The following is a 25,376-nucleotide window of genomic DNA, read 5'->3' as shown; positions in this document are numbered from 1 at the left end:
TAACAATGTTTTACTTCCTAAAGCTCAAACTAATTATCGTAAACAAGCTGTTCATTTTTGTGCTGCCTACGAATGGAACCGTTTGCCTCACTTGACAGAAAGTTCTTCAAATATTTTTTCTTTAAAAAATAGCTTATCTGCTCATCTTCAGTCAATTTGAGTTCATTTTGTTTGCGTTTATCACATGTTTTGTTTGCTTTTTTACTTTGATTGTGCAATCTTAGTTTTGTAATATCTGTTTTGTCGGTATCAACATAGTACTGTAACCACTGTTCGTTAAAACTTTTACTTGTTGATGCTTGTTTTTATAGGAGGTCCCCCTGCAGTCTTTGACTTCGGGACCCCCTCCTGTATATACCCATTGTATGTTGTTTCTTTGTGTTAAATAAACCACCATAGAATTAAGTACTTGTACTTTTTACGATCATCCTTCTTCCTACTTAATGCATAAACGACTTCTGCGATGTTTCTCTTGTTTTTTTTTGAGACATCACCAGTATATTTGATACTGCAGCGTTTAAGAGACGGAAAGACGCCCTGCAGAGCGCTAAGAGTTGTCGTCGGTTGCCTTTCTGTTGTGCCTGCCTGGTACGCCGACGCTGTTACTGCGGCAGCCGCGTACGGGAAAGCAATTACATGGTACATGGCTTTTGCACGGAACAAACTGGTGGTGCCGTTTCACACATACGCAAATCATGGGCACCCTCCTGACTTGTCGTGAGTTTTAGGACAAAGGTTTTTCAGTGTATTCTTGGCCGAAAAGATATCAACATTAAATTTATTTGAAATCTTCTCATTGCGATGGGAAATGGCATCAAGGTACGGAATGACTGCCAGACTCTTACGCTTTCCTTCTGTTTTTCTATGGGGTGTTTTCTATGCTCCAAGGTTTTTAGAACGTTTTGTGAGGCGGAAACAAAGGCGCCATTGAGAAAACCTGCATTTCGGAGACGTTAAACCTGACGCTCAACGTTGAAAGCCATCTTGTGCTCACAGCAGTTGGATATTGCAGGAAGAAGAAATTCACAGCAATTCTCGACTAACACTCGTAGAATGACCCAAAGAAAAACTGAGCAAGGTTTCCTTTGACCTGGCAACAAACTCCAAGCACACGTCCTTGTCCTTGAAAAGGACCAACCCAAAATTTGCTCCTCGTCTTGTCCCCAGAGCTGTAATGATTCTGAATAAACTGGCCAAAGTGTACGCTATATGTGGAAACTGCTCCACACACGGTATCACTGTAAAACTGTGCTGCCGAGCGCAAGAACCTCCATTCCTCCATGACGCAATGCCACCCATGATTGCAAACACTATGACCATTGTGCAGTTGGCGGTTTAGTAAGAAACTTTCTGCTCTATCTTTATTTTTTAAAAACGAGCTGCAGCGCTACCCCTGTACGGGTTTCTGTATTTAGTGCCACATGCAGTTCTCTTGGAGAGTTCCTTCGTTAAACATTCTGAGCTAAAAATGTCTTTCTGAACTTTCTTCAAAAAGAAAATGCTTTCTAGCTGATATCGCGTAGAAATGCACTTAAAAATAGTAAGTATAGGTTCTGCAGCAACCAATCTAAAAAGACGGCAGCATTTCTGCGGTTTCAAACATCACACAGAGCAGTTTTACATCCACTGTGCCTTTGTCAGGTTTTAAGCTCTTGTCCGGCCATATAACACCAGCGTTTTTGCCTAGCAGTTTGTCCCCACTTCACTCTACACATCGCATTGTTTGTTGCAAAAAGCACGAGGAATGTTTTTGCAGAAAACCTTGCCAATTTGGGTGATATTTAGTTAGTAAACAATTTCAAAACCGCTTGAACATGGTAAAAACAGTGTTCATGTTTTATTATACAGTCATATTTTGCATTTTGCAACATAAAAACCGAGCAGCCAGAACCCGGGCAACTTCTAGCCCCAAAGGTCATGTTGGCACCTAGCAGAATAGTTCTTCAACTTGACTCGATCACTTCAAGAGTCCCTCTTGATCCGTCAAGCCGAACCATGGATCCTGGGTCAAAGACATATTAATCGGTGTTTGAGGAAATTTTGTATGCACAATTTTATTACATCAATGTATTTTTGTGAATTCTTAGAGAAGGTCAATCTACACTGCAAACTGTTTGTTGGCGTTATATGACATGGGGTTTAGCTTTTGGGTGAGTGAAAGTATGTGCATGTTGTTGCTATAAAGTGTACGGCACACTACTTCATATAAAACTCATGTAATGTGGCATGTGTTCTTCTGGGGGTATGTTAATAATTAATCACATTTTCACAATAGATGACAGAGCAGGCAGAATTGTTTAAAATGTGATTCTTTATGTTTTCTGATTTACTACCTTTTAGTCACGTGTGATATCCCCTTATAGGAAGAAGTTTTATGAAACTTATGTTAAGCTGACCGAGGTGGATATGCCGTAACCATGAGCTTAGCTACAGGCCTCGAGGAATTTGTCGCACCTCAAACTCACCCCAGAGGAGTCTCGTGCCGGGCAAGACATACAAGCCAGCACTTATCAACGCGTCTACTTCACCACTCGTATTTCAAACAATACATTACAGAACACTGATTTGGTGACTGTGCCAACATATTTTCCACTGTATAGGAATGTGACGCCATTCATATTTTCTTTTCTCCGACACATGTTACCCCATTACGAGCCTGTGCTGCTCACTTCTAGCCTGGATGTCCACCACATGGTAATAAACTCCATCCACTGTGCAACTAAGTACATAGGAGACCTGGGCTAAAAGCATCGCTCTCATAAAAGTTATCCAACCAAAATAACTTTATCTTGTGTCTCTCTGTACATATTCGAAAAGGAAAGCATGATAAAGGAATATAGGCAGCAAGGTGACTATCATTAACATGACATGCACTAATGCATGTTGATTGTGGATCCTGCTGGGCCCCAAAATATTTTTGCAACTGATATGGTTATCTGCCGTTATAATGTGCTAGAAGATAGACCTGTCATCTGGACACTGTAGGGGTAACAGTCTATTGTGCAATGAAGATGTCTGATGAGGAACCCCTGCGGTGAGCAGCAGGCCTGCTGGCACTTGCTCACAGTTGGTTTTATAGCCTCCGTTTGTTACGATTTATCTTGATTTACTGCCATAAATATTCCTATTTCTCAACTTTATGGCATCACACTTAAAAAACGTTAAGAAACTCGAGGGTTTAAAACATAATAGAGGGTGCTGGCAGCAGCAGATGTTTACCGGTTCGTCCTGTTGCAGCCAGCATCCTGTGCAGTTATTTTAATGGCAAAGGATCTCGTGCTTTTCATTGGTTTTATTCCTGGAAGACACTCCTCTAAAATCTTGTACACTTTTCAGCTATGGCCTTGGCAGTTCTGCTTCGTGTCCCTTGAATCCAAGCGGTCTTTTGTGGCAAATTAATAAAAGATCACGTAAATGTTATAGAACATGCTGGAAAGTGGACCCTGCTCCGTCCCTTGAATTTCTAAATGCCTGGCACATCATATCATGCGGGCCACCAGTTCGCTGACGACCATATGCCATACGTTTTTTTTACTAATTCGCGACCATTCGGCTGACACCACTTAGTAGAGAGACAAAACTGTACACTGTGACTGTGCAGCATGATTCATTTTACACACAAAAAAAACATTAATTACTGACAAGCAGCCAGAAGCACTGACCAGAATTTTTCGTCACAGCCACAGAGCATGATTACCCAACTCAATGACAGTCACTTCGCATTCTGCAGCGTACTAACACGGAATGAACCAAAATGATTCCTTAGAAAATACCTGTTCCAAGGTATTCCAAGAACTTGTTTCTGAAAAAGTTCCACTTGGATTGTTTTCTAGCACACACATTGGCAATACTATCAAAATGACCTTGCCATTAATGTGATGAGATAGGACACTATATTCACACCATCAGCTCAGATATCTTTTTTTTAAATTTTTGAGTGCAAATGTTTTTCCCCAGTCTTACATGATATTAGAGTATCACTTTATTGAAGGAAATAGCACTTGCATTTAGAGTAAACAATGATATTTTAGCTTCGATATACGCACTGAAGTGCTAATTGAAGGACTCATAGTAGCGCTGAAACTTTGTTCTTAGAAATAGTGGGCATTTTTCACAAAACGTTTGATTTATTAGTTTAAAAACAACTTACAGCTTCAAAGAAATTGATTCGGTTTTATCAGAAAGTTTTGTGTTAACTTCATTTAAAACATTCTTCTGAGAAAAGTCAATTTCTTCGATTCATTTAGTCCATAAATATATAGTCCATACACCGTACGAAACGTTATTTGCAGTACTGGTTGGCACCACACCTGACCAAGAAGCATTCAGGCCTACCTGGACGCACCAATTGCACTCTTCTTCGCTTGAAATGAGTACTAACAAGAAAATTGAAATTATGATGCTTTGCCACAAAGCCACAAAAAAAATTACGCCCACCTCCCCTCGCGGGAACCCGGGTGTGATGCGACGCTGAGGGGGGTTCAAGCGCAACGGAGAGCAACCGTCGACCGAAAGGCCGCCGGAGAGCGGCACACCGGTTATATGCGCAGCGCGCCCGAAGGAGAGGAGACCGCGGAGAGAGAGAGTACTGCACATGCGCAGCGCCGCGCGCAGCGCCGCCCACCAGCGGAGTGAGAGCGCGCTGGGCCCAGATGTTGAGAGCGAGTGTTCGCTCTTACCTGGGCACGCGCCGGCGCCAGTGCATCTGCCGCGGCTATTACGCAACACAATCCAACACAATCCACTTTAATCCAATCCAAATCCAATTCAATCTATTTCAAGCCAAGCCAAGGCAAGCAAAGCCAAGCCAATCCAATCCAATCCAATTCAATGCCCCTCGCGAGAGAGTGTTCGCTATCGCAGAGGAGAGGGGGTGAGCACAGGAGAAATCAGACGCCGACGACGACGACGGACGCACGCAGGAAGGACAGGGCCGCCGACAAGAGATGCTCTCAGCGTCGCATCTAAAAGTCCCCATCTCACCAAGAGCGGTTCGACAAATCAGCAACACTTCTTGTAGTGCTATAGGACCCGTGTAGTTGATGCTCTCTGAAGCTTCAACTTCCCAATAGAACAATGCCAATCAATTTCAAAGCAATCAATCAGCCCTACGATCTTTAACTACTACAGGCCTCAAGGAATAAGGCTTCATGATGCCTACAAAATGCCACCTAAGAGATTTGCAAGTTGTATCCACAAACTGTGAATCCGCACGCTGATGTATTTAAATTTGTTCTGCAGCCAAGCCAGTACAGTACACTTGTTTAAAGTGGTTTCCTCGCAATCATAGTGTTTGGTAAGCATTTGGTAAGCATTTGGTAAGAAATAAGGTTGTAAGCAATTTGATATATACCACGTGATGTATGATGCAAAGTGAGCAATGCATGAAAATAGTGCTGGTCCTTATCCTTCTCAAAATATTTTTTGAAGGGCTGTACCCACCACACATCAAAAAGCTACAAAACCGGCTTTAAATAAAATCAGTACTGAACAGAAATGACCGCAATACGCTGCGTCGATTTACCAGTATAAGATATACATATCAATGTTGCCCAAAACATTGTGTTGGTAGATGGAGCGTCAGTTCCCAACGGTATGTCTTCCTGCCCCACAGAAATCCCTGGCTAAAGGCCAGCTTTCACCATCGCAGGAAAAGGGAGAAGGGTTAAACAGACAAAAGGAATGGTTTACACATTCTCTTCTCAATAAACCCACCTGACTGAATGGTTGATGTTGCGCCGGAGGCACCGACAACACATGGGATGCCATACTCGCGAGCCACAACTGCACCTGCAATGACAAGTTGCAATTCGCTGTCATCAAAGTCTAGGCACAGACATTACTGAAGCACTTCATGTGCATTAAAAATGAGTGAAGCATCACTGTAGTGAATGAATCATGTTGTCTTGTATTCACTGTACCGACACTTCGATTTAAAATAAAAAACAGGAATGTGTATACCCTTCACAATGCCTCAAGCACTACGTTACATAAACTTTACTTCTTGCCTATATGCATAGCCCTGTTCTGTAAAAAGTCTGTGAATTTATGTGTGTATAACAGCTATTTTTGTCACATGCGAAGGCTGATGTCACCAGCATTCCCGTACCCGCTAAAATGAGCCAAGGTGTTTGCTCTACTAGCTGGGTAACACATGCTTTGTGCGCAATAGTTTAGACAGATAAAAATGACAACAGCCATTGTTTCCTGAACATCAAAACGCAACCTACCACCCACTGTAGAAAAGCTTCACTTTAAGTGAAATAAAGCACAGCTGCTGCTCTGGAGAAGAGCCAATTATACTGGAACATCTGCTTTTCCGTTGCATCATTATGTTTCGTATTGAGCGAGAAACTCGCTCTATCAACTATGCTTTTGATATAATGCTGCTTTTGACCTGTAATTTTTTACTTTGTACATTCTGTTTGGCTCCCTCTATCCATGTTACTGCCACGTGCAACAAACATACATCCATTCAAGTGCCAAGATTGCACCTTGCTAGGATGCACACTTTTCTGCAATTCCTCACCGTGTGATATGAGTCCCCCCAGCTCTGTGACCACACCCGACAGGAGGGGAAAGAAAGGGCTCCAGGCAATGTCTGTGCAGTAGGCCACCAGCACGTCACCTTTCTGCACGTAGGATCAGAGGTTAATCGACCAGATTTAGGGGAAATCCCTAAGGTGGAGTACGTTTCTGTAAAGGAAAGTTTGACATCCACTTAAATGCAGCCATACGGCTACAAAGGAAAGCTCTACAGCTTTCTCTGAAACTTCACAGTTGAAGAAAAATTTGTCCTGGTTCTTTGTAGCCATATTGCTGCATTTAGGTGGATGTCGAACTTTCTTTTACAGGATCAGAGGGAACACTGGCTGCTAATGTGCATCGAGAAAATTACACAAACGATAATAGTAATGAATTTGGATCAGCACTTGTTGAAAACCTATTCATTACAAGATAAATGTAAAGGGAAAATACAGATGAGCCAGCCAGTGCACCATCCTAGGTAAGATAGAGCAAAGAAGCGCTGGCAAATCAGCCATTAAATCTTCGCATATTGAGATGGTACTGCGCCGGTGAGGCTCTAAACGAGCGCCTTGTGATGGCTCTCTGCAGCATATGACGTCGTATGATGTCACTCCTGCTCCACGTACACTTCGGCAGCTCAAGGGCATTGCAACACAATGAACGAAATTGCGAAACATTTTGTACTAGAGTTCCCACTCTGGAAACAACATTCACCTAGCACACCAAATATAATGCTGTTTTCATGCACTCTGTAATGCAAGCACAGGGTAATCAGAATCATTACCGAGTCCTCTGAATCTTGTGAGATTACATAGCTTCAACAAACACAAAATGTGAGAAGTTATTGCAGCAATGGTACGACACAATGTGACGATGGAAAGGTGATAATAAATAAATGAAATAACTCTGAGATGTCGCACACTGAGCATTAGACACAGTTGAGGGAGAGACACAGTGAGAGTGGGTGACATTGGCAGAAAGAATGGAGAGGACACGTGAAACAACAAACAGCCTGTGCCACCGAATGTTAAGCTGCTGTCTCAAAGAGATAGTGGCTGACACACACGCGATGGCAGAATGAATTGGCGTCACACTCACGGAAGAAGCACCACATGGTTCTAAGGGGCAACCCTGTACTCCCTTGTGGTAGCATGATGGGGAGAAATCTGATACGGCTTCACCGGCGAATGTGCCTGCTCTACAATCGCCACAGAACACTTTACAAAGACATCGATGGGCCTTGATACATGAGGTACACACATCAACCCTACGAGCGCCAAGCAATGAATGTATTAACTATGTGTAGAGACACGTCACTCCCTGCCTGACCTTGTTATGCCAACTAAGAAAAAAATGCATTGTGAAGACTCAGGGGTCCCATTTGCTAGTAATAAAAACAGCAAGAACACAATCACCAAGAAGTGAATAGGAGCCCTGAAAATTATTCTGGTGACAAAATGCTAGCCAATACGATGCGATGAAGCATAAGTGCTATTGTAAACCAAATCGATCATGTGGAACCAAATTAAGAAACAATGTGTACAGCAGAAGAAACTGGACAAACTTCAGCCGCATTTCCTGAAACGTTTTATAACCTGCTTTATTTTTCTAATATTTTTCAACCCAAAAAAGGTACGATATATTGAAAAACTTTCAAGTTTTGTGACGGACGAGCTCAGCTGTTATGCAAAAGGAAAAATACTGAAAACTAAGTTCTCATTGGGCTAACTGCACTTTAGCAATAAATGGACCTGACCACACAAAACGTGAGGCATCACTGCTGTTGCACACTCACTTTTTTTGGTGGTAGCTCTGGTCGGCATCTACCACTTGCACAAACTATTCCTTGTGATGCCATAGTGCCTTGCCCTAAAGTGGCTGGTTAGATGCGACAGCTTCACCTGATTTCCTTTGTACGTAGCTTAGTTCCACTTCGGTTGCATAACTATTGGCTGGTCAAAACCTGGTTTTGGTCAATGGAGAATTTTGAATGAATGAAAATTGTAATTTACCTTTGCGGCCTCTTAAATGTTACGCATAGCCAATTGTCCTTAGCTTTTTTGTAATTGTTCTTCATCTTTGAGGCCCCTTTGATGTTACACATAGTCAAGTGTCCTTAGCTTTACCTTTATCTCTGTTGCTTCTTCAATAGTGCGGATCACTCGAGCTGGGCCCTCGGCGATTCCACCACTCACAGGTGTGCCTGCAGAAAAGAATCAATCTGGAACATGGCATGCTACATAACATCCTGTGATCCTGTGGTTGTCACAGTAGTGTCATGCTGGTGGGCCGTTGTGGCAACAATCAGAAGTTATATTCGGGGATGAAAAAAGAGAAAAAACTAATCAATGTCTTGGCCCTGAAGTACAATACCACCGCTGTATTCCATGCCCTAAATTACGATTTTTAAATTGACTGAGGTAAATTGTTATATTCACTATTAGTTTGAGTGCTGTGACACTGGCAACAAGAAATCAAAGTTACATTTTATCTTATTTTCTTCCCAAAGCAAAGTTCAACAAGCTTTGATAAATGTGGAACTAATTTAGTATTTTTGATGCTTTACTGAAATGAAAGTTCTAATTTGTGATTCAAAAGTAAACATTCAACATGCAAATGGCAAGGGTAACTCTGAAACTGTTGGTTGACTCAATTGGGTTAAATAAGAAGGGTGCCATTTGAATGCTCATCAGATTTATATATGTAATCGAAAGCTCGGCTTATAAAAAATGTGAGCCCCTAACTTGTGTATATGGTGCTTTTGCTCTAGAACCAGACCAACTGTGTGTAAGGAGACCATAACAGCCCGTTAAAACTGGTATTAGAAATTTCTTGCTGCACCTTGCTTGGTTTTAAAGCTTCGATGTGCTTCTGACTATTTACTGAATGAATCCTTTTATAAAGCAGTCACTAAGTTGAGAAAACGAAAATGCCAATTTTTTTAGGGCACTAAGCTACCTGCAGATTAAGTACATTCAGTATTAGGAGTACAGTTAAAGGTCATTATCACTAACACTGATATAGCGAATTATCAGCTACAGCAAAATAAATACGATCTTAGGTTGGTCAGGCTTTATTTCAAGGGCACCTATTCTTTCATAACAAAACTAAAACCGTGAGCCGCGCGCGATATCGAATATAACAAAGAAATATTTGACCAGGAGGCAGAGAAGCTACTTGGAAAAACCCTCTGGCCTCCAAAACTGCAGAAGTGTAAAGGCCCTTTTGTTTGTGGCCACTGAAAAACTTCATCCTGCACAGTTCTCTGAATATCCACCAGATGAAGATCACACCCTTCAACAAATAAATTAAGATGGAGGCCTGCTTTGTCAAGTGAACCTTGTTTTGTTATAATTTCACGTACTCATGTTCTGGCTCATTCAGCTTGAAATGAAACAAGGAGAAAGGTAAGGGTAACCTTGTTTATAGTGGGCTGGAAGACTAAAAAATGCATTTTTGTATCAAGTATTTTTGCACGAGCGAAATAGTCCATTTTTACAGCCGAGTGTACCTCTACTGTTATAACAAATATCGGACATAACCATTTAATTTTCTGTCGCAATACTACTTCGTTGTAACGAGCTTCGACTGTATAGGTATGTCAAGACCATACATATACAGGGTGTCCCAGCTATCATGCACCAAGTTTTAAAAAAAGAGTAATGGCGTAACTCGAAGAAAACCTATTGGATAATGTTTGCAGTACTGTGAAGAAGCGGTGACTAATTTTTTCGTTAATGAGACTTAACTAATTATTTCTAATTAATTATCTAACTCGATAATTACTGTCCTAATCACGAAAGTGTCAATGAGGCACTTGTAGGTACCCACGAGGGGCATCTAACTGCGGTATTTTCAGCGACGAACTAATTGCGTACTCATTTATTCTGACTGATAAAGAAAACCCGCGAAATATGAAAAATACCACGTAACGGCGCATCCGCGCGCATTGTAAAGCAGCGTCCCCAAATAAGCTGATTGAAAGCAACTGCTTCCGGTGTTACCCACCCGAAGAGACAGCGCATCACCTTGATAAGGCGCGTGTGCAGATAAGGCACAAACTCGGTGGCGATTTCTTCTTTCTTTCTTTTGTTTATTTCATTCTGGCTAACTCAGAGGCAGCCTGTTTGAGGGCGTTGCTTTACGATGCGCGCAGACGCGCTGTCACGTGGTATTTTTCATATTTCGCGGGTTTTCTTTATCAGTCAGAATAAATGTGTACGTAATTAGATCGTCGCTGAAAATACCGCAGTTAGATGCCCCTCGTGGGTACCTACAAGTGCCTCATTGACACTTTCGTGATTAGGACAGTAATTATCGAGTTAGATAATTAATTAGAAATAATTAGTTAAGTCTCATTAACGAAAAAATTAGTCACCGCTTCTTCACAGTACTGCAAACATTATCCAATAGGTTTTCTTCGAGTTACGCCATTACTCTTTTTTTAAAACTTGGTGCATGATAGCTGGGACACCCTGTATATACAGCACCCAAAGGGAAAAATTAAACAAAGATCCATTGGTGTATTCTTAGAACTGCATTAGCATTGAAATAATTTGCCTGGCATACTTGACAATTGGCTCATTGCCCACGCTTTGGTCTCACATTAAGCGGAAAACACCACTTTTAAAAGTGACCACTTCTCCAGTAACTGATTTGGCTGCTGCTATTTGTGCATCTACAACTGCGCTAAGGCAGCAGTGCATTTTTCGCCACTACCTGCTTATCACAGTCGAGCTTCCACGTTTTGATTTGCTTCTACTTCAACCGTCGGTCTTGTATGGCATTGCAATAGCAAAACTATTTTACCTACGTTCAGTTTTCGAAAATCTGAGAACCCATAGCTTGACTGCCCGCCCTCTCCTGGATAAACACCTACCCACACCCACTCATTGGGACTGGTGAATGACAAGGGGCTTCACTGGAACACGCCTCACGGCTACTCTCTTTACAATGGTTACTCTTGAACTGGCCAATGACCACAGCTATTAGAGTACGGTGGGGTAAGGGTGACCAAAGCTACTGTGCAGGAAAGTTTCCAGACTTTTTACAGTGCTGCTATAATTGGTGTTGTTACTGGTATTAGTGGGCAGCTGTTAGTATCAAGAAGTTGCAAAAGCAACACCATGCATGTAACAAAGCTCACAATTGTGCACAAAAGGATGTAGCTGTAATATCACTACATCATCACATTGTAACTGCATCACTATCAGCGTCATTACGTTAAGTCATGGTTTCATCACAAGTGTAACGATGCAGCGTTGCAAAGTAATTGGAAGATCAGCACAGTTGCACCATATTTTCCAGTCGTCTGCAAATTATATGGATATCATAGAAGAAGAAACACTGCAGCATATTAAATGGGAGGTAATGCCCTACAAAATAGTAAGTTCGCCCAATATTCTTTATGCAGTTGTATCGAAACATATTTACATAAGGTTGCAAACACGGCTTCAATTTTGAATTCCGCCGAAACAAGTAGCGGTGTGTGGATTGCTTACGACTCGCTATGAGCATGCTGGTAACAACTGGTATATTTCTTTCAAACTGCCTTACTGCTGTAAGCCACACGGCATATGACATGAGACAAAACAAATTTATTATGTTTTAAAATATAAAACAGTTAGGATGTCACGAACCAGTGAAAAAAACTAAGTGCAGCTTTTACTTTGAGGATGAGCTACCATAGCTGTTGTGAGTTGGTTGTTAATGCATTCATGGCCACTAGTTTTAAAAAGAATTTGTTGGTCATTTTGTTGAGATTCTAAAAAGGTTCTAAAACAACTTTCCTCAATTTTTCTCGCCCCTACTCCACCTCGGAAAAGCAAATCAATAAAATACGTGAGCTGGGCATAAATGGCTTTGGCTGTTACAGTTGTTCTTATAAGAAACGCTATGAAAAAGTCTACCCACCTTTGACCACTGAGCTGGAACCAAGCTTGCTCTTGACCTCAATTTCGGCAACCTGGGTGGCAAGGGCAGAGCATTACCCCTTACCACATAGTGTATCATATATAATACACATTAAACTTTTCTTCGCAAAGCGCGAGTGAAAAAAACATTCTACCATGTTTTCCTTCAATTTATATCCTGTCTGGGAACCACAACTGCAGTGGCTCCCTCCACAACCTTCCGAAGTTAGTTTGAACCCCATTTGTATTACACAACACGTGGACGCCGCATCGCTTTCTCAATGCTCCGAACTGGCAGGTAAATGCAATTTTTTTGTACTTTTGAAATGCAGTATTGTTTCAAAAAAATTTGTTCGTATTGTGTTCGTAGCACTTGCTCCTGTCTCAGTTTTGTAGCGCAGTGGGAAGAGCGCCACATACCTCCCGTTGTGGCCCAGAGAGTCGTGGGATCAGAACTGGGCGCCGCTATTTCTTTTTTTACAGTGTAGAGGTGAGGTGCGGACAACGGACGGACGCCGGACATAGCCCCGAGCAAGAGATTCTTTGCATCTAAACTATTAGCATGCCAATGGCCCCTTGCCTTCCTCTTGTGAGAATTTAGGCACCCAATACCTTTGCAATGAGCTGCGATGAATACGTTTATACCCGTATCACATTTGATACACTATGCAGTTGGGGTATGCAGTTAGTTGCCCCAACTTGAAAACCCGACGGCTATGTTGCAAAGAAAAAATGAAAATGGTATTACAAGAGTACTAAAAGATTCAAACAGGTGACTCCTCCAGCATCGTGGCAGAATGCTGAAGCGGCGATGTCATCCCAGAAACGTGACATCATCATGTTTCTGTGGCGTCATCATTATTATCGTCATCATCAAGCAGTGTCATCATCATCACCCTGAAAAGGCTTTAGTGATAAAGTTTTAGGAAAGCTGCAGCACTTTGGGGCAATAAATGTTCTTTCACCAACTTTCTATTCGCTTTTTAAACCAGCTTCCTTTTTCTTTTCATTTCCTACATTGTTCTTTACGTCCAAACAAATTACACGTAACTGCACGACGTATCATATGTGATACGCGAAGAAAAAGCTGCAATAAATCTACACCGCGCGTTCTTTTTAAAATAGGCTTATTTTGGTTGTTTGTGTTACAAATAAAGGCTATTCATTTTTTTTCATGCGAGAACATAAATTCATACAGCAAGGGGTTAAAAGAACAGTGCTAGCAATAGCAAAAAATTGTAGAACCTAACATGATAGCATACAACTTTTATACATGACACTTAATGTTCCATACCCAATTCTGGCACTATGTAGCTAAATATTTTAAGATGTTTAGCATATTTCGCATCACTGTTATATGCACAGGTTAAAATGTTCGCCAGTTCAAGACAGCTACTATAATTGGTGAATACTTCGGTTACCACGGTGCTTTTACTTTACCATAAGGCAGAGGAATAAGTAGATTGAATGTAATTGACATCTGATTGGTGTTATTTGGCCAGGTAAAGGTTTAATTACAAGGCAAAGGTTGTTTATATATCTTGGGAAGAGCAGAGCGGCTTCTTGTGCTGTGAGGAAGCAAAGCATAAGAGGCGTGTGTTGATTATGGAACACTAATGCCATCTAAGTAGCTACCGCTGCCCCTTGGTACAGAAGACATTGATTCATTGCAGTATGAATAGTTATTCAGTGCTGTCATCAATGAAACAATTATGCATATAATAAATTTAAAACGGCATGCTGCTGTCTTGTTACACTGCTTCAGTAGAAGCGACGCCTGGTTTGGCTCCCAGTGCACACATACTTGGAATTTTTATTTTTGCCAGACGGGATAATTTTGCCCAGGCCCACTGAATGATGAAACTTTAAGCGAAACCTCGCTGAGCTGCTCTCGTGATTAAACGACAGAACGGTTGTTTTTCGCTGCTTGGTCAAACTAGTCAGCACTAAAAAGGAGGCCAGCATGAGGTTCTACAATCAGTGCTTCCGAAAAAGATCATCTCATTGCCTTGGCCCACTCTTTTACAATTTTTTACAGTGAAAATATTGCAGCTATATACATGCTTTTACAGCATCTTTTGTATGCTCTGCCAGTAAGTGAGGAACCCTCACTAATTTAAAGGCAAACATAAGTGATGCTTTATGCACACTGAAATCTAAAGACGTGATGTTTTCACAGGTCCAACAATCCTTAGATTTTATTTTTAGCTATTCATTTGCTTTGACAATCTTTTATATTTTGTAGCGTAAACATATATTTAACTAAGCTGATTAACTAACGCTGAGGTTCAAATATTAAAGCCACATAACCACAGGAAGCGCATTTGGGTGCGACTCAAGTGCAACAACCTGTTGGCGACTTTCCCTTTCCAAAGACTTCTTTTGAGTTATGAGCACACAAATACATGGATAATTCCTAGAAATGGTAGTGTTGAGGTTGAACATCGAAGGAGAGATGTAAGCTTAGGAAAATTGGGTCGCTAGTTTATTCATTTGGTAATGTGTGTTTCAACTTTACTGTCTACCCAACATTCCTCTGAGATGAAATGCACTCTGCAAAAGTTGGTTCCTGTGGCTACTTGTCAAATGCAGGCAAACATCGAAAATGCCCGTGTATTAGGAGTTTGGCGCATATTGTCCTGGGCTTTGGTCACTCCAATAGTCGAAGATCACTAAAACATGCATGCAAATGACCGTTAGATGTGAGAACTGCAGTCACGACAACGATGACGATAAAAGAGCGCTACCTGAGATGCATTGTCAACCCTACATAGCATCAGAGTGGTTTGGTCTTGCAGCTTGAGTGCTTCTCGGTCAAGACAATTCTTCACCACTACTTCTGTTCTTAGCAAAGCCTCAGTAAAGCTTATGGTCACCCCAAAGGTGCATTTGCTGTTCGCATCAATGTAAAGTATCTGAGGTGGTCAGAATTAATCCAGAGCCTACTACAACCTGATTCATAGCCCAGGTATAACTTCGCCGTGTTACATGGCGTAATCTCTCTCTCTCTATGAAAGTTGATTCCAGTTTGCCGTGATGGCACAAAACAAGGAATTCAGTTTCTTAACTCAGAGCCTTATTTTACTGCCTTATGTGTGATAGGTTTGAACAGCTCTATAAAGATGTCGCACCTTATGATATGTAGTGCCGTTCATCATACCAGTCCAGTTATTTTCTTTACCAATATTAGTTTTGAAATACTGCAGGAGTGGCAGATTTGTAGCAGTTAAGTAAATAAAACTGAATGCCTCAAATTTGCTGCTCGTAGTAGTAAAACATGAAGGAGCGTTAAAGCGAATTTTCAACTGGTAACGTTCAGGTACTTTCCCTTGATCACCCAATAAAGACAATCGTAAATCATCTGGCACTGAAACCTATTCAGCTGTTCTGATGACTTCTGAAAATATCTGGTGACTCCTGTGAACATTAATTTTAAAATACAATACCAGACACGATGTGACCATAACTAAGCAGCAATAGAAGATACCCTTACCACGGTAGGAATTCCTTTGACAAGCTCAGGAAAGACCCTCTTCCTGAGCACTGGGTGCAACCTCTGCCGTCGAAGTGCTCTGTGAACAACAGGAGTAAAATTAACAGTTTAAGATCGTTATGTTAATTTAGCTTGCTTTGTGGCCTCATCATTGTGTGATTTTGGCCTAACGAAAAAAGTTAAAAAACACCTTGGGTGATTAATTTAGGTTTGTATGTTTGCATAGTATTTCTTGAAGTTTTAGTGTTATTTCAGGTAAATAAAGCAATAGATAAATCAATCAACTGATTCCAGGCACTCAGTCAAACAATTTCAATCAACGAGTCCTATGAATTCAATAAACTTCAGGGGATGCACTCTTCACAACTTGCTCGTGTGACCATCTGGTAATTTTTGCTCACTACGCCACTTGTGGTGTAGTTGCAGTAACCAAATAACTCACGTGCAAGACCAATAGTTTCAGGTTTCAGTTGTTTTTTTTTAAGCATTTGGTGCATATAACGAGATTTGTTTTCTGTTTGAGTGTGTGAATGTCCAGACTTTACTGAGAATGCATTTATAAATTTTTGAGTGCCTATTGTGCACTAATGGTAAGGCCGAGGATTTTACTTTGCCAATAAAATTACACAAATCGTATCCAATTCTATATTAGCAAAACATGTGAGAGAAATTAAGCTCATGGGCATTTAAAGCCATGGTGCTGTTCCTATCAAATAACCAAGGCAACAGATAACAAGATTATGGCACCTAATGTTGTAGCACTTATATGTTAGCTTTAATAAATTTATAGTTTATATTCGTTGAGAAAATCAGTCTACAACAGTGAAAAACACCTAATGGGAACAAATGGTTAGTCTTGAGGAGTAGCCAGTTACTAGTATGGCATTATCGGTAATTAGTTACTTTTTTCAGCAACTTGTAATGGTAACTAGTTACTTTTTGGCTAGGGAAACTTGTAACTGTAACACTGTTACCTTTTTAGACCGTAACTATAAAAGGAAATAATTTCTTATAGGTTTCTGAGTTTATTTGTTTTATCATAGGTTTCAATATTTCAATGTTTCATGGGTTTCAATGTTTTATCAATATATAGATTGTTTGTTTTATCAAAACTTTTCCAACATCAACACTCGTTAAATGTCGGCGTATACGTTGCAATTTTCATTTTTTTACTTTTTTCTTTTCTTTACCATCTTTACCTTTCGCCTTTCCACAACATCGCTGTCCTCGAAGTTAAGAATAGCAGGTCGCTAAAAGGATTCTCTTCTTTGAAGAAGGCTCAGGTTGGTGTTGCGGTGATTTCTTAGAACTTTTCGGTCTTCTTGAGTCGAGCGAATACAACAAAAATACAATCACACTGAAAGGCGGGCTAGTTGGTGACAATGCATAGCTGTAACTTGAGCGCACAAAAAAACGAGGACTGAATGAAAACACGAAGACCAGCCAGACACGAATACTGGCAGGTAAACCTCCACAGAGAAGAAAGCTGGCCTATCTTTGTATACAAAGGCCACTGCAGAAAGGTGCAGCGGGAAAAAAGGCACCCGTAATGATACCACGGACGCATCAACAAAAAAGTTGATTAAACAAAAAGAGCGCTCCTCAAATATTGTTTGTGTTGGGTTCGAGTGTTCCAATTTTGGGTTCCCTTCGTCCACGACTTTTACTCATAACTTGCCCATGACTGCAAGTGTTTGTCTAAGTGTGGCTCTGTCCCACTTATGGTGAAAACTGTAGTATATTGCATGCACTGCAGCCCTTCAACATAGACACATACATGTCAGTTAAAATTGATACTGTGAACTCCGGCAAAAGGTTAACTGAATTATCCATATTTATACCCCTCCGAAGCGTGAATTCTGGCAGAAAAATGTGGCGGCATGATGACGGTGAAATTTGATTCTATTGAATCATAAAGCATTTGGTGTGTAACTGAACCAGAGGTTATTCTTGATTTCCCAGATAGTAAAGCTGAAGCTATTTACCGACATGTAGTGCAGCGGTATTATTTATTTCAGATAATGCTAAAAAACTTTCAAATGAAACAAATATTATATCAAAAGTGCCACATGATATTTGTAACATCTAAGATGTTATTTTGTTTCATTCACGTCTTTAAGTGTGGGAGCGCCGGCTTGGGCATTCTACGTTGTTCCCTCACATGCGCAGACATTGAACACAGAAGCCAGTTCTCACTTGGCAACTAGTCTCGGTGAGCGTGTCCTGATCAGCAGGTCGATTTCTGGCAGGGTGAGAAAGAAGAGCAGCTCTGGCTCGGGTAGGCGTCCCTCCCGCTGCATCTGGTCGGCTAGCAGCCAGCAGGCTGAACGAATTGCATCCACGGCCTTCACTACCAGGTTCTGCACAATGTTAGGCACGCAATATTACCCATCATAATCCTTACTCCTCTTGTCACCAGGCAGAATTAGTTTTGTTTTACCACTTCTCGCTTAGCTAAGGTCCAATGTTTAGGTCAGGCCTACAGTCACGAGTGGAAGTAAGTGCAGTTGAACGACAAGTCTAGCAACTAGTTTTACGTAGGTGAAATCTAGGTGAAATCACAAACAAGTGTGCAGTAATGAAAATTTCACAAAGAAGCCACATACAGAATGCTTGCATGAAACTGATATGGGAGAGCAAGGTGGGAAAAAACTCAGAAAGACAGCTGAGCTTACATTGAACAACAAAAGCCACTTGTAACTGTAAACCCTAAAAAGTTCTGCAAGAAATACGCTATGAAATACGAGCGTCCAAATCAATGTCACTAAATAACTTCCACACAATACGAGCTCATGCTAATTTAGCGGCACATTGCGTGAAGTCGATGCATAAATACATCCAGATATCTCGAATACGCAGTCTACTTCACATCCTAAATAGCTGCTGTAGCAGCTGATGCTGAAATAACACGGGCGTGTATTCATTCAAAACTAGGGAGGCTTGGGCTCAAGGTTACCATAATAGGGCATTTTGAACTGGAGAGGTACAAGGGACAAGTCGTCACTTGAGCGGTTGCCATGCCAACAAAGTGCACCATTATTATTGGTCTGCACATTCCACAGTGCTTCCCAAGTGCCACTGCAGGAATCCCCACAGAAAGAACCAGTAAGTTCAGTCAGGTGGGTTACATAAGACGTTGGTTAGACAGGCTCATCCAGTCTGGTCCACGAAACACGTGGGACGTTTGCAAGCTCTTGTCATAAAAAAGCTGATTCCGAAGCTCGTTGTGATTGTCTGGTATACTGAGTACATGCCGAGATTCAAGGCACGAACACGGCTTCAGAGTAACTAGTATCCTGAAATCTCTGCTTGCACCAAACAAAGGGAGCAGAAAAAACAAGAAGCTCTTATGATAAAGTTAAATTTTGACCATGGCATTAAGTCAAATATCACTTGCCGTGCCTGTACATTTTCAAGAACCTGCCTTAGAATATGCCAACATAAATGAAGCCCCCACCAACAACACCTAATAGACAAAATTGAACGAATTCAGAAATTAGCTGCACGGTTCATCTACTGTAATTATTCGCGGCATTCAAACGTCACCAACCTAATTAATAGAGCAAATCTTCAGCCACTTTACAAACGAAGAATAATTTCAAGGTTAAAGTTCCTGTACTTACTCTATCACGGTCATTTTAAGATATTGCGCGCTCTGTATCTACAGGACCCATTTAAACACTCACTCAGGACAAACCATAACAAGGTCATTCTTCAGCCTGCTAGTCGTGTCAATACAAATAAGTATTCTTTATTCCCAATGGCCATTTGTAATTGGAATAAGTTGCCGGTCAATGCTGTGAATTGTTCTACGCTGGAATCTTTTCTCAACTGTCTAGAACAGATTGATTTTTTCTGAAAATGTATGCATGGGAATCACGAAGTATCCTATGCGTATCAATACTTTTTTCCTTTTCTTTTAGTGGAGCGTTATTGTGTTTCATGTTACCTGTGTATCCACTCCTGCAAGGGCCCGGTTATGGCCTGCAGTATGTACAAATAAATAAATAAATAAACAAAGAACAAATACATTGCGTCTGCCTTCACAAGCAATTCCTTGGAAACTAAATGCATGCTTTTACAAGGAATTCATTTGGGTTTTGTATGCAAACAGTGCCATAGGTTAAAGCAATGCGAGAGCTGTCCCTTCCAGTAAATGTTCTTTCATATTTTTTGGAAAAGAAACAGTTCATTCTATTCGATGCATGGTGCCTGATTGTACCTAAATAAAACATAATATTCGCATGTGATGATTTGCTAATGTCTCATTTCACCAAAACATTTAAATTATTTCAGTTTATGCTACTGTAACCCTTACAAGCTAAAAAAATGCACAAAGAGGATGGCAAGATAAACTAAAGCACAAGTGTCAAACATATTTATGCATTTTTTAAGATACCAAGTCCTTTTCTGTGTGCATTTGCCGCCGCTATTGTTATTTTAGTTATCTTTGTGCTGGAATTCTTGAGCCTTGTAGTCATGAGGAACCTTCAATAAAAAAGCCCCGTGTGTTATTCTGGTTCTACTAGGTTAGAACTCGTGAACTAAATTTGGGGCCACTAAAGCAGGTTGATTCTTTTCTCCGTTTGGTAACAATGCAGTACTTGAAGCTTATTTATACCACTAACAAGGTAGCGTTTCCCTACACTTAGAATTCAAAGACTGAAATAAGTTACTTTTGTAAGTTCCCGTAGAGCAACACCTCGTCGACACCGCTTGAGAAGCCAGGCCAGCAGTTTTCTGAAAGTACAAATTACACCCATTTTGATTTATATGAAATGCATAATACCTATACAATATTCCACACATGGCACAAAAAAGTTGCAGTAGTTGTTACCCATCAGCTAGCAAGAGCTGCTGGAAGGTTTTTCAAAGGAGTTGGTAACAAAATTTCTTACAGCCATGATAAATAATTGATCCTGTAGATGGAATTAGCATACTAGCTAGACATTCTTACTAGCTTGCACTGAACTAAGCGTGATTGGTTTTAATAACTATATAGTGAAATGTCATGTGTTGCTTGCAACAAGAATAAAAATATTGTTACCGCCTGAGAGTGCAGCTATCTTGCTATTTAGGCGAGTGATGACAAGGCAGGAAAGCTGCTTGCTCATGCATAATCCTATGCCATTCAATTTCTCTAGGAGAATGTAAACACATACTATGCACCGCAAAATTCACACCCACTTTGTGCAGGTTGGTCAAATAAAGCATCATCTGCTGCTGGACAAGCATATTAAACTCCTATTTTTCAACAAAGTTGTATGTAGTCTTTATGGAGATCAATCAGTATTAACAGAGCACACTTAACACACCTTAAAGTGTATTTGCTGATAGTTGGTGAATGATTTCCCTTCTATCTCTCTACTTGGGCGCACTGCAAAAGGTATGCTTATTACAAGTACATAACAGCACTCCATGATCTGCTCAGGGCAACAGATACCTCTCCTAGTCTCGGTTTGAGTCTGCTGCAATTGTTTATTAGAATTACCATTGGATATTTGTATCATAGCAACAAACTGTGAAACTCATACAAACTGACAGCTGAAATACCTGCTACTGCCACCTATGCCCTCTCAGCTTTTCGAAAGGTCTCTCTGCATGCCCCTGCTTTACCCAGGAGCATGCAGTTTTTGGGTTGTAATTCTGACAAACCCCATAAAATGTTTTACAGACAATACAAATTGATGTGCTTCATTTTTGTGAATGCTGTTCAATGAGTCACCTCATTTTTTTCCCATTAGGAATTAGGTGTTCATAAATCTGGGACTAATGGCTTTAATTTTACTGGATTCTAGTGCAACCACCCTCTGTACACATTGAACATGAAGCAAGGGACAACCTTCAATGCTGATTGTAGAATAAAGAACAATGCACTACTATGAAATATGGGAATAAATTATGAAGATACTTCTGTCCCGAATTTCTCGACATGAGCTATTCATGCTTGTCGCATTAAAGGCCTCAGGTACCTGTTAAAAGAGTTGAATTTGATTTCGAGGCCATCAATGGCTTCCTCAACAGAGAGCAGCTTCTTGTTGTGTGTGTCAACAATGCCTGCCATGGCCTGCGCACAGAGAAAAACATGAGCAATATGCATTGGCAACAAAAGTCTTGAAAGTCAAATGCATTTTCTGAGAGCCTTTTTTCAGAAAATGCAATGTGTTTCGAATAGCCCTTTGTAAGCATAGGGCTTTCACTCTGGTTAAAAAAGAGCACAGGCTGTCGTCTGGAATGCGCAAGCACACAGTAATCATTGTGTGACATACTACTTACTGTTGCACGGAGACATGCCTGAAATACTCGCAAGGAGAAAAAGTTTGTTGGAGCTGCTTGGACAGAAACCTTTATGAGTGCACTAAACATCTGAAATGTAAATTTCATGCCGGTGGTTTGCAATTTTTGAAGTCTGTTACTAATTGCGTCTGCCCAGTCTTGTCACTGGAATTTGCAAAGATACTGAAAACAGAATGTATTTTTCCTATACGCCTCGAGCGTTGCCTGTAGGGGCGCCACTGAAATCCCCCTAGCGGCCCGTTTCGAAAGCAGTCACGGGAGTTGCCGGCCCGCTCACCACTGTCGCCGTTGCTTTTGAGGCACGTTCGGGACTGATATTTTCCGTTTGTATGCGTTGGAAATACGTATTTATGTAGAGCAGTCACTCCGTTGGCAAATGTGGTGTATTTAAGAGAGTGTAAATGCTTCTGACGCGATCTTACTGTGGTACATTCGGTCCGCATAAGCGCCACGTGTGTGTCAAAAGCCGGCGTCACGAAACCGAGATATATGCAAGGAGCTGATTGTAATTCCACTGCCCAGAAATTTACTAACAGTACCTCGGTAAGCAGTGTTCGTTTATATGCTCTATGGCTACACACTGCGATGTAAAACAGGTTTCATGCACTTTCATAATCTAGCGGAGCACTCTACCTGACAGACCGCCAGTTACGCTTCATATTTCGGATATTGATCACTACCCTGAACAAGCCAATGCGCCATAAATATCACGGACATTCTACGCAATAATTATAATGGATAATGCAAAATAACATGAGAGAGTCAGCACAGAGCATTTACGACTGGGTCGTCTTGTCGCGAGGTGAGCTTCCCCAAACAGTCATCGGTTACATATATACTCCGCTTATACCCGCGGCCGGCACTAAACGCTTCTTCGAAACATCATCATATGACACAGGGAGCCTGCTGAATTTAGCACAGAAGTGAAATCAGAAGGGCTTATCAGATACCACACTCTTCCAACGATACCTTGTATCGCTTATGAACTTCTTTACTGTATACTTCAAGAAATGTGTCCGCAGAGTGATCAGCTGTTCATTAAAGTCTAAAAACAAAATAAAGGTAAACGCGCAGCTTGTGTGTGATTTACTAAAACGGCCTTTCCTTGATTTCGCTCCGCATTTGTACAGAACGATATCTAAGCGCTCCCTCCTGCTCCTCCCTGTATTGGAAAATATCAGTGCATTTCGCATCTAACTGGTCTAGTGAGTTCAACCTTTCGTAAGGTAAGACGAACGTAGAATTTCTGAAGATGTACTGCGTTTCTTCATTCCCGCACGAGCTATATTACATTCCTTCCGGACTTGGCAGACCATTTATTTTTTCGTGGTTTCATTAACTCTCCTTGGTCCTTGCTATCAGGCGGGAGCGGGTACATATTTAACGAACCACAAACTTGGAATATAGTTACATGGTCGCGTGGCCTCTATACCCTTAATAGGCACAAGTTATTGTCAGGTATTAAGTAATCCCCTCCACGAAGGATATTTTGTACGGCGTATACATTGAAAACAAGGTTGAATTCGATGTTCGCGCTGCAAAACCAAACCAACCTCTCACTGTGCCAATATCAGGTCTAACCGAGACGTCAATAGATTTCAGTTGCACCTGAGATATTCGGAGGTGGCAGTGGTGATATTCCACTGTCGTTGCCGACGCCCGTAAGAGCGGCAAACAAGCGCGCAGTACCGCGTCCCCGGTTAGCTCTTATTGACGTTCGAGCACTCGAACAACTCTAATCAGGACGCAGCTGTTTTTTAAAGTGCCCTAAACGTACTGTATACACAGACATAACCATAACGAAATGTTTAGGGCGCGGAAAGGCAAAAGAAGCGAAATAGAACCAAAACACTGTATGAGCTGCTATCAGCTGGGCAGAGGACATCCCGTAAGCGCCGCGGAGCAGCGGTAAAAAAGGGGGGTGGTTAGAGTATCAGAAAATCCAGGAAAGAAGATTCCAAAGAGAGAGGGATATGACACTGGAAGAAACAAAACCAGCCAGAAATGACAACAATGAAAGGGATAAACTGTACACCGTAGTTAATTAAAAGCAGATGGCATAGCTGGTTCGTTTGAAATTTAAACACTATTTTCAACGAGAGAGGTTTTGGCATCACTTTCTTTAGGGTGTTTTTTTTTTTGCCAAACTCCGGTCACAAGTTCCAATGACAACCGCATGATAGGAGAAAATGGTCTAAATCTCGGCCTAACAAATGTAAACCAGCCCAACACACTTTTTAACGCTGGGCAACGTTGAGGACCCTGGTAGAATGTAAAGTTACTAATGGTGGCTTTCTTAATAGTGCATGTGCTCTAAGTTTCAACACTAAATTTTCAGCTCTCCCGGCAATGTGTCCACGTATTCCCGCCAAAGGAAGTGGCAACTCTCGTTTAAGCAAGCTTGCTGGCCGAAAGTGATGTATCAGCATGAATACTTGCTTACGTTGGGTGCAAATCAAATACCCTAAATCTATCTTTATAAATTATGTTTCTTTCCATCTCCTTTTTATAGTATTGCTGATTTCTAATACATTTGGTTTCAGGGATGCATACGACTGTGCAGAAAAATTCGTGGCTTTGGCTGTTGAAAGTGAAAATTTCAAGCATAGTGAAAGCAAAAATTATATTGTATCTTCAATGGTAATATTACCCATCAGAATTCAAACTTTTATGGGGATCAATACGCTGATACTGCCTTCATAATAAATATTAAAATTTCGCTGATTTAATGCCGTAGCAGGGCTTCTCCCCATACAGCCACATCGAAAATAATGCAACGGGAAAGGGCTGCCGTGATGTATGCACTGGCTTTTCAATATGATATTCTGATAAGCTATGCTGAACAGCGCTCGTGAATGAGGCATAATTGTTTTGAGTTCATTGCTTGCGAATTAATGTATAATAAGCATCTACTTTAAGTAATTGACTATCTCTATACTTTTTGCCTATCAAAATAATACAACAATTATTCTAATCATCTACTGATTATTTAATAACACGGGTGACCCATATTTAGGTTCGGTGTACGCGTTGCGAATTCAGTAATTTGTTTTTTTGTTTTCAAGAAATTTCGTTTCGGATGACATGGTCTCTATAGCTATATAAAAATTTTGTGCAAATTTTTGGGGTGATGTAGAATTTAGTTC

At 41.0% G+C, this 25,376-nt stretch overlaps 1 protein-coding gene across 1 annotated transcript in view; it reads right to left on the bottom strand.

Annotated features, from left to right (window-relative positions):
- Positions 1 to 1,808: 1,808 nt before the first annotated feature.
- The window catches only part of LOC144147191 (rifampicin phosphotransferase-like), a 114,308-nt gene continuing 90,740 nt past the window's right edge, over positions 1,809 to 25,376 (bottom strand). The window contains exons 32-40 of the mRNA XM_077679263.1: positions 21,906 to 22,000; positions 20,610 to 20,673; positions 18,130 to 18,293; positions 15,934 to 16,012; positions 12,442 to 12,493; positions 8,655 to 8,731; positions 6,530 to 6,632; positions 5,716 to 5,790; positions 1,809 to 2,002 (exon numbers count right to left, since the gene is read on the bottom strand). Coding sequence (XP_077535389.1) covers positions 1,944 to 2,002; positions 5,716 to 5,790; positions 6,530 to 6,632; positions 8,655 to 8,731; positions 12,442 to 12,493; positions 15,934 to 16,012; positions 18,130 to 18,293; positions 20,610 to 20,673; positions 21,906 to 22,000 — 768 coding nt within the window. The 3' untranslated portion in view covers positions 1,809 to 1,943. The remainder of the gene's footprint in view (positions 2,003 to 5,715; positions 5,791 to 6,529; positions 6,633 to 8,654; positions 8,732 to 12,441; positions 12,494 to 15,933; positions 16,013 to 18,129; positions 18,294 to 20,609; positions 20,674 to 21,905; positions 22,001 to 25,376) is intronic.

This window comes from Haemaphysalis longicornis, unplaced genomic scaffold (genome assembly GCF_048455015.1).
Source record: "Haemaphysalis longicornis isolate Haplotype H1 unplaced genomic scaffold, Haemaphysalis longicornis Haplotype H1 scaffold_7, whole genome shotgun sequence".
Classification (NCBI taxonomy): Eukaryota; Metazoa; Arthropoda; class Arachnida; order Ixodida; family Ixodidae; genus Haemaphysalis; species Haemaphysalis longicornis.
The sequence above is the reverse complement of the archived record's forward strand: the minus strand, read 5'-3'. Positions and strand labels throughout refer to the sequence as shown.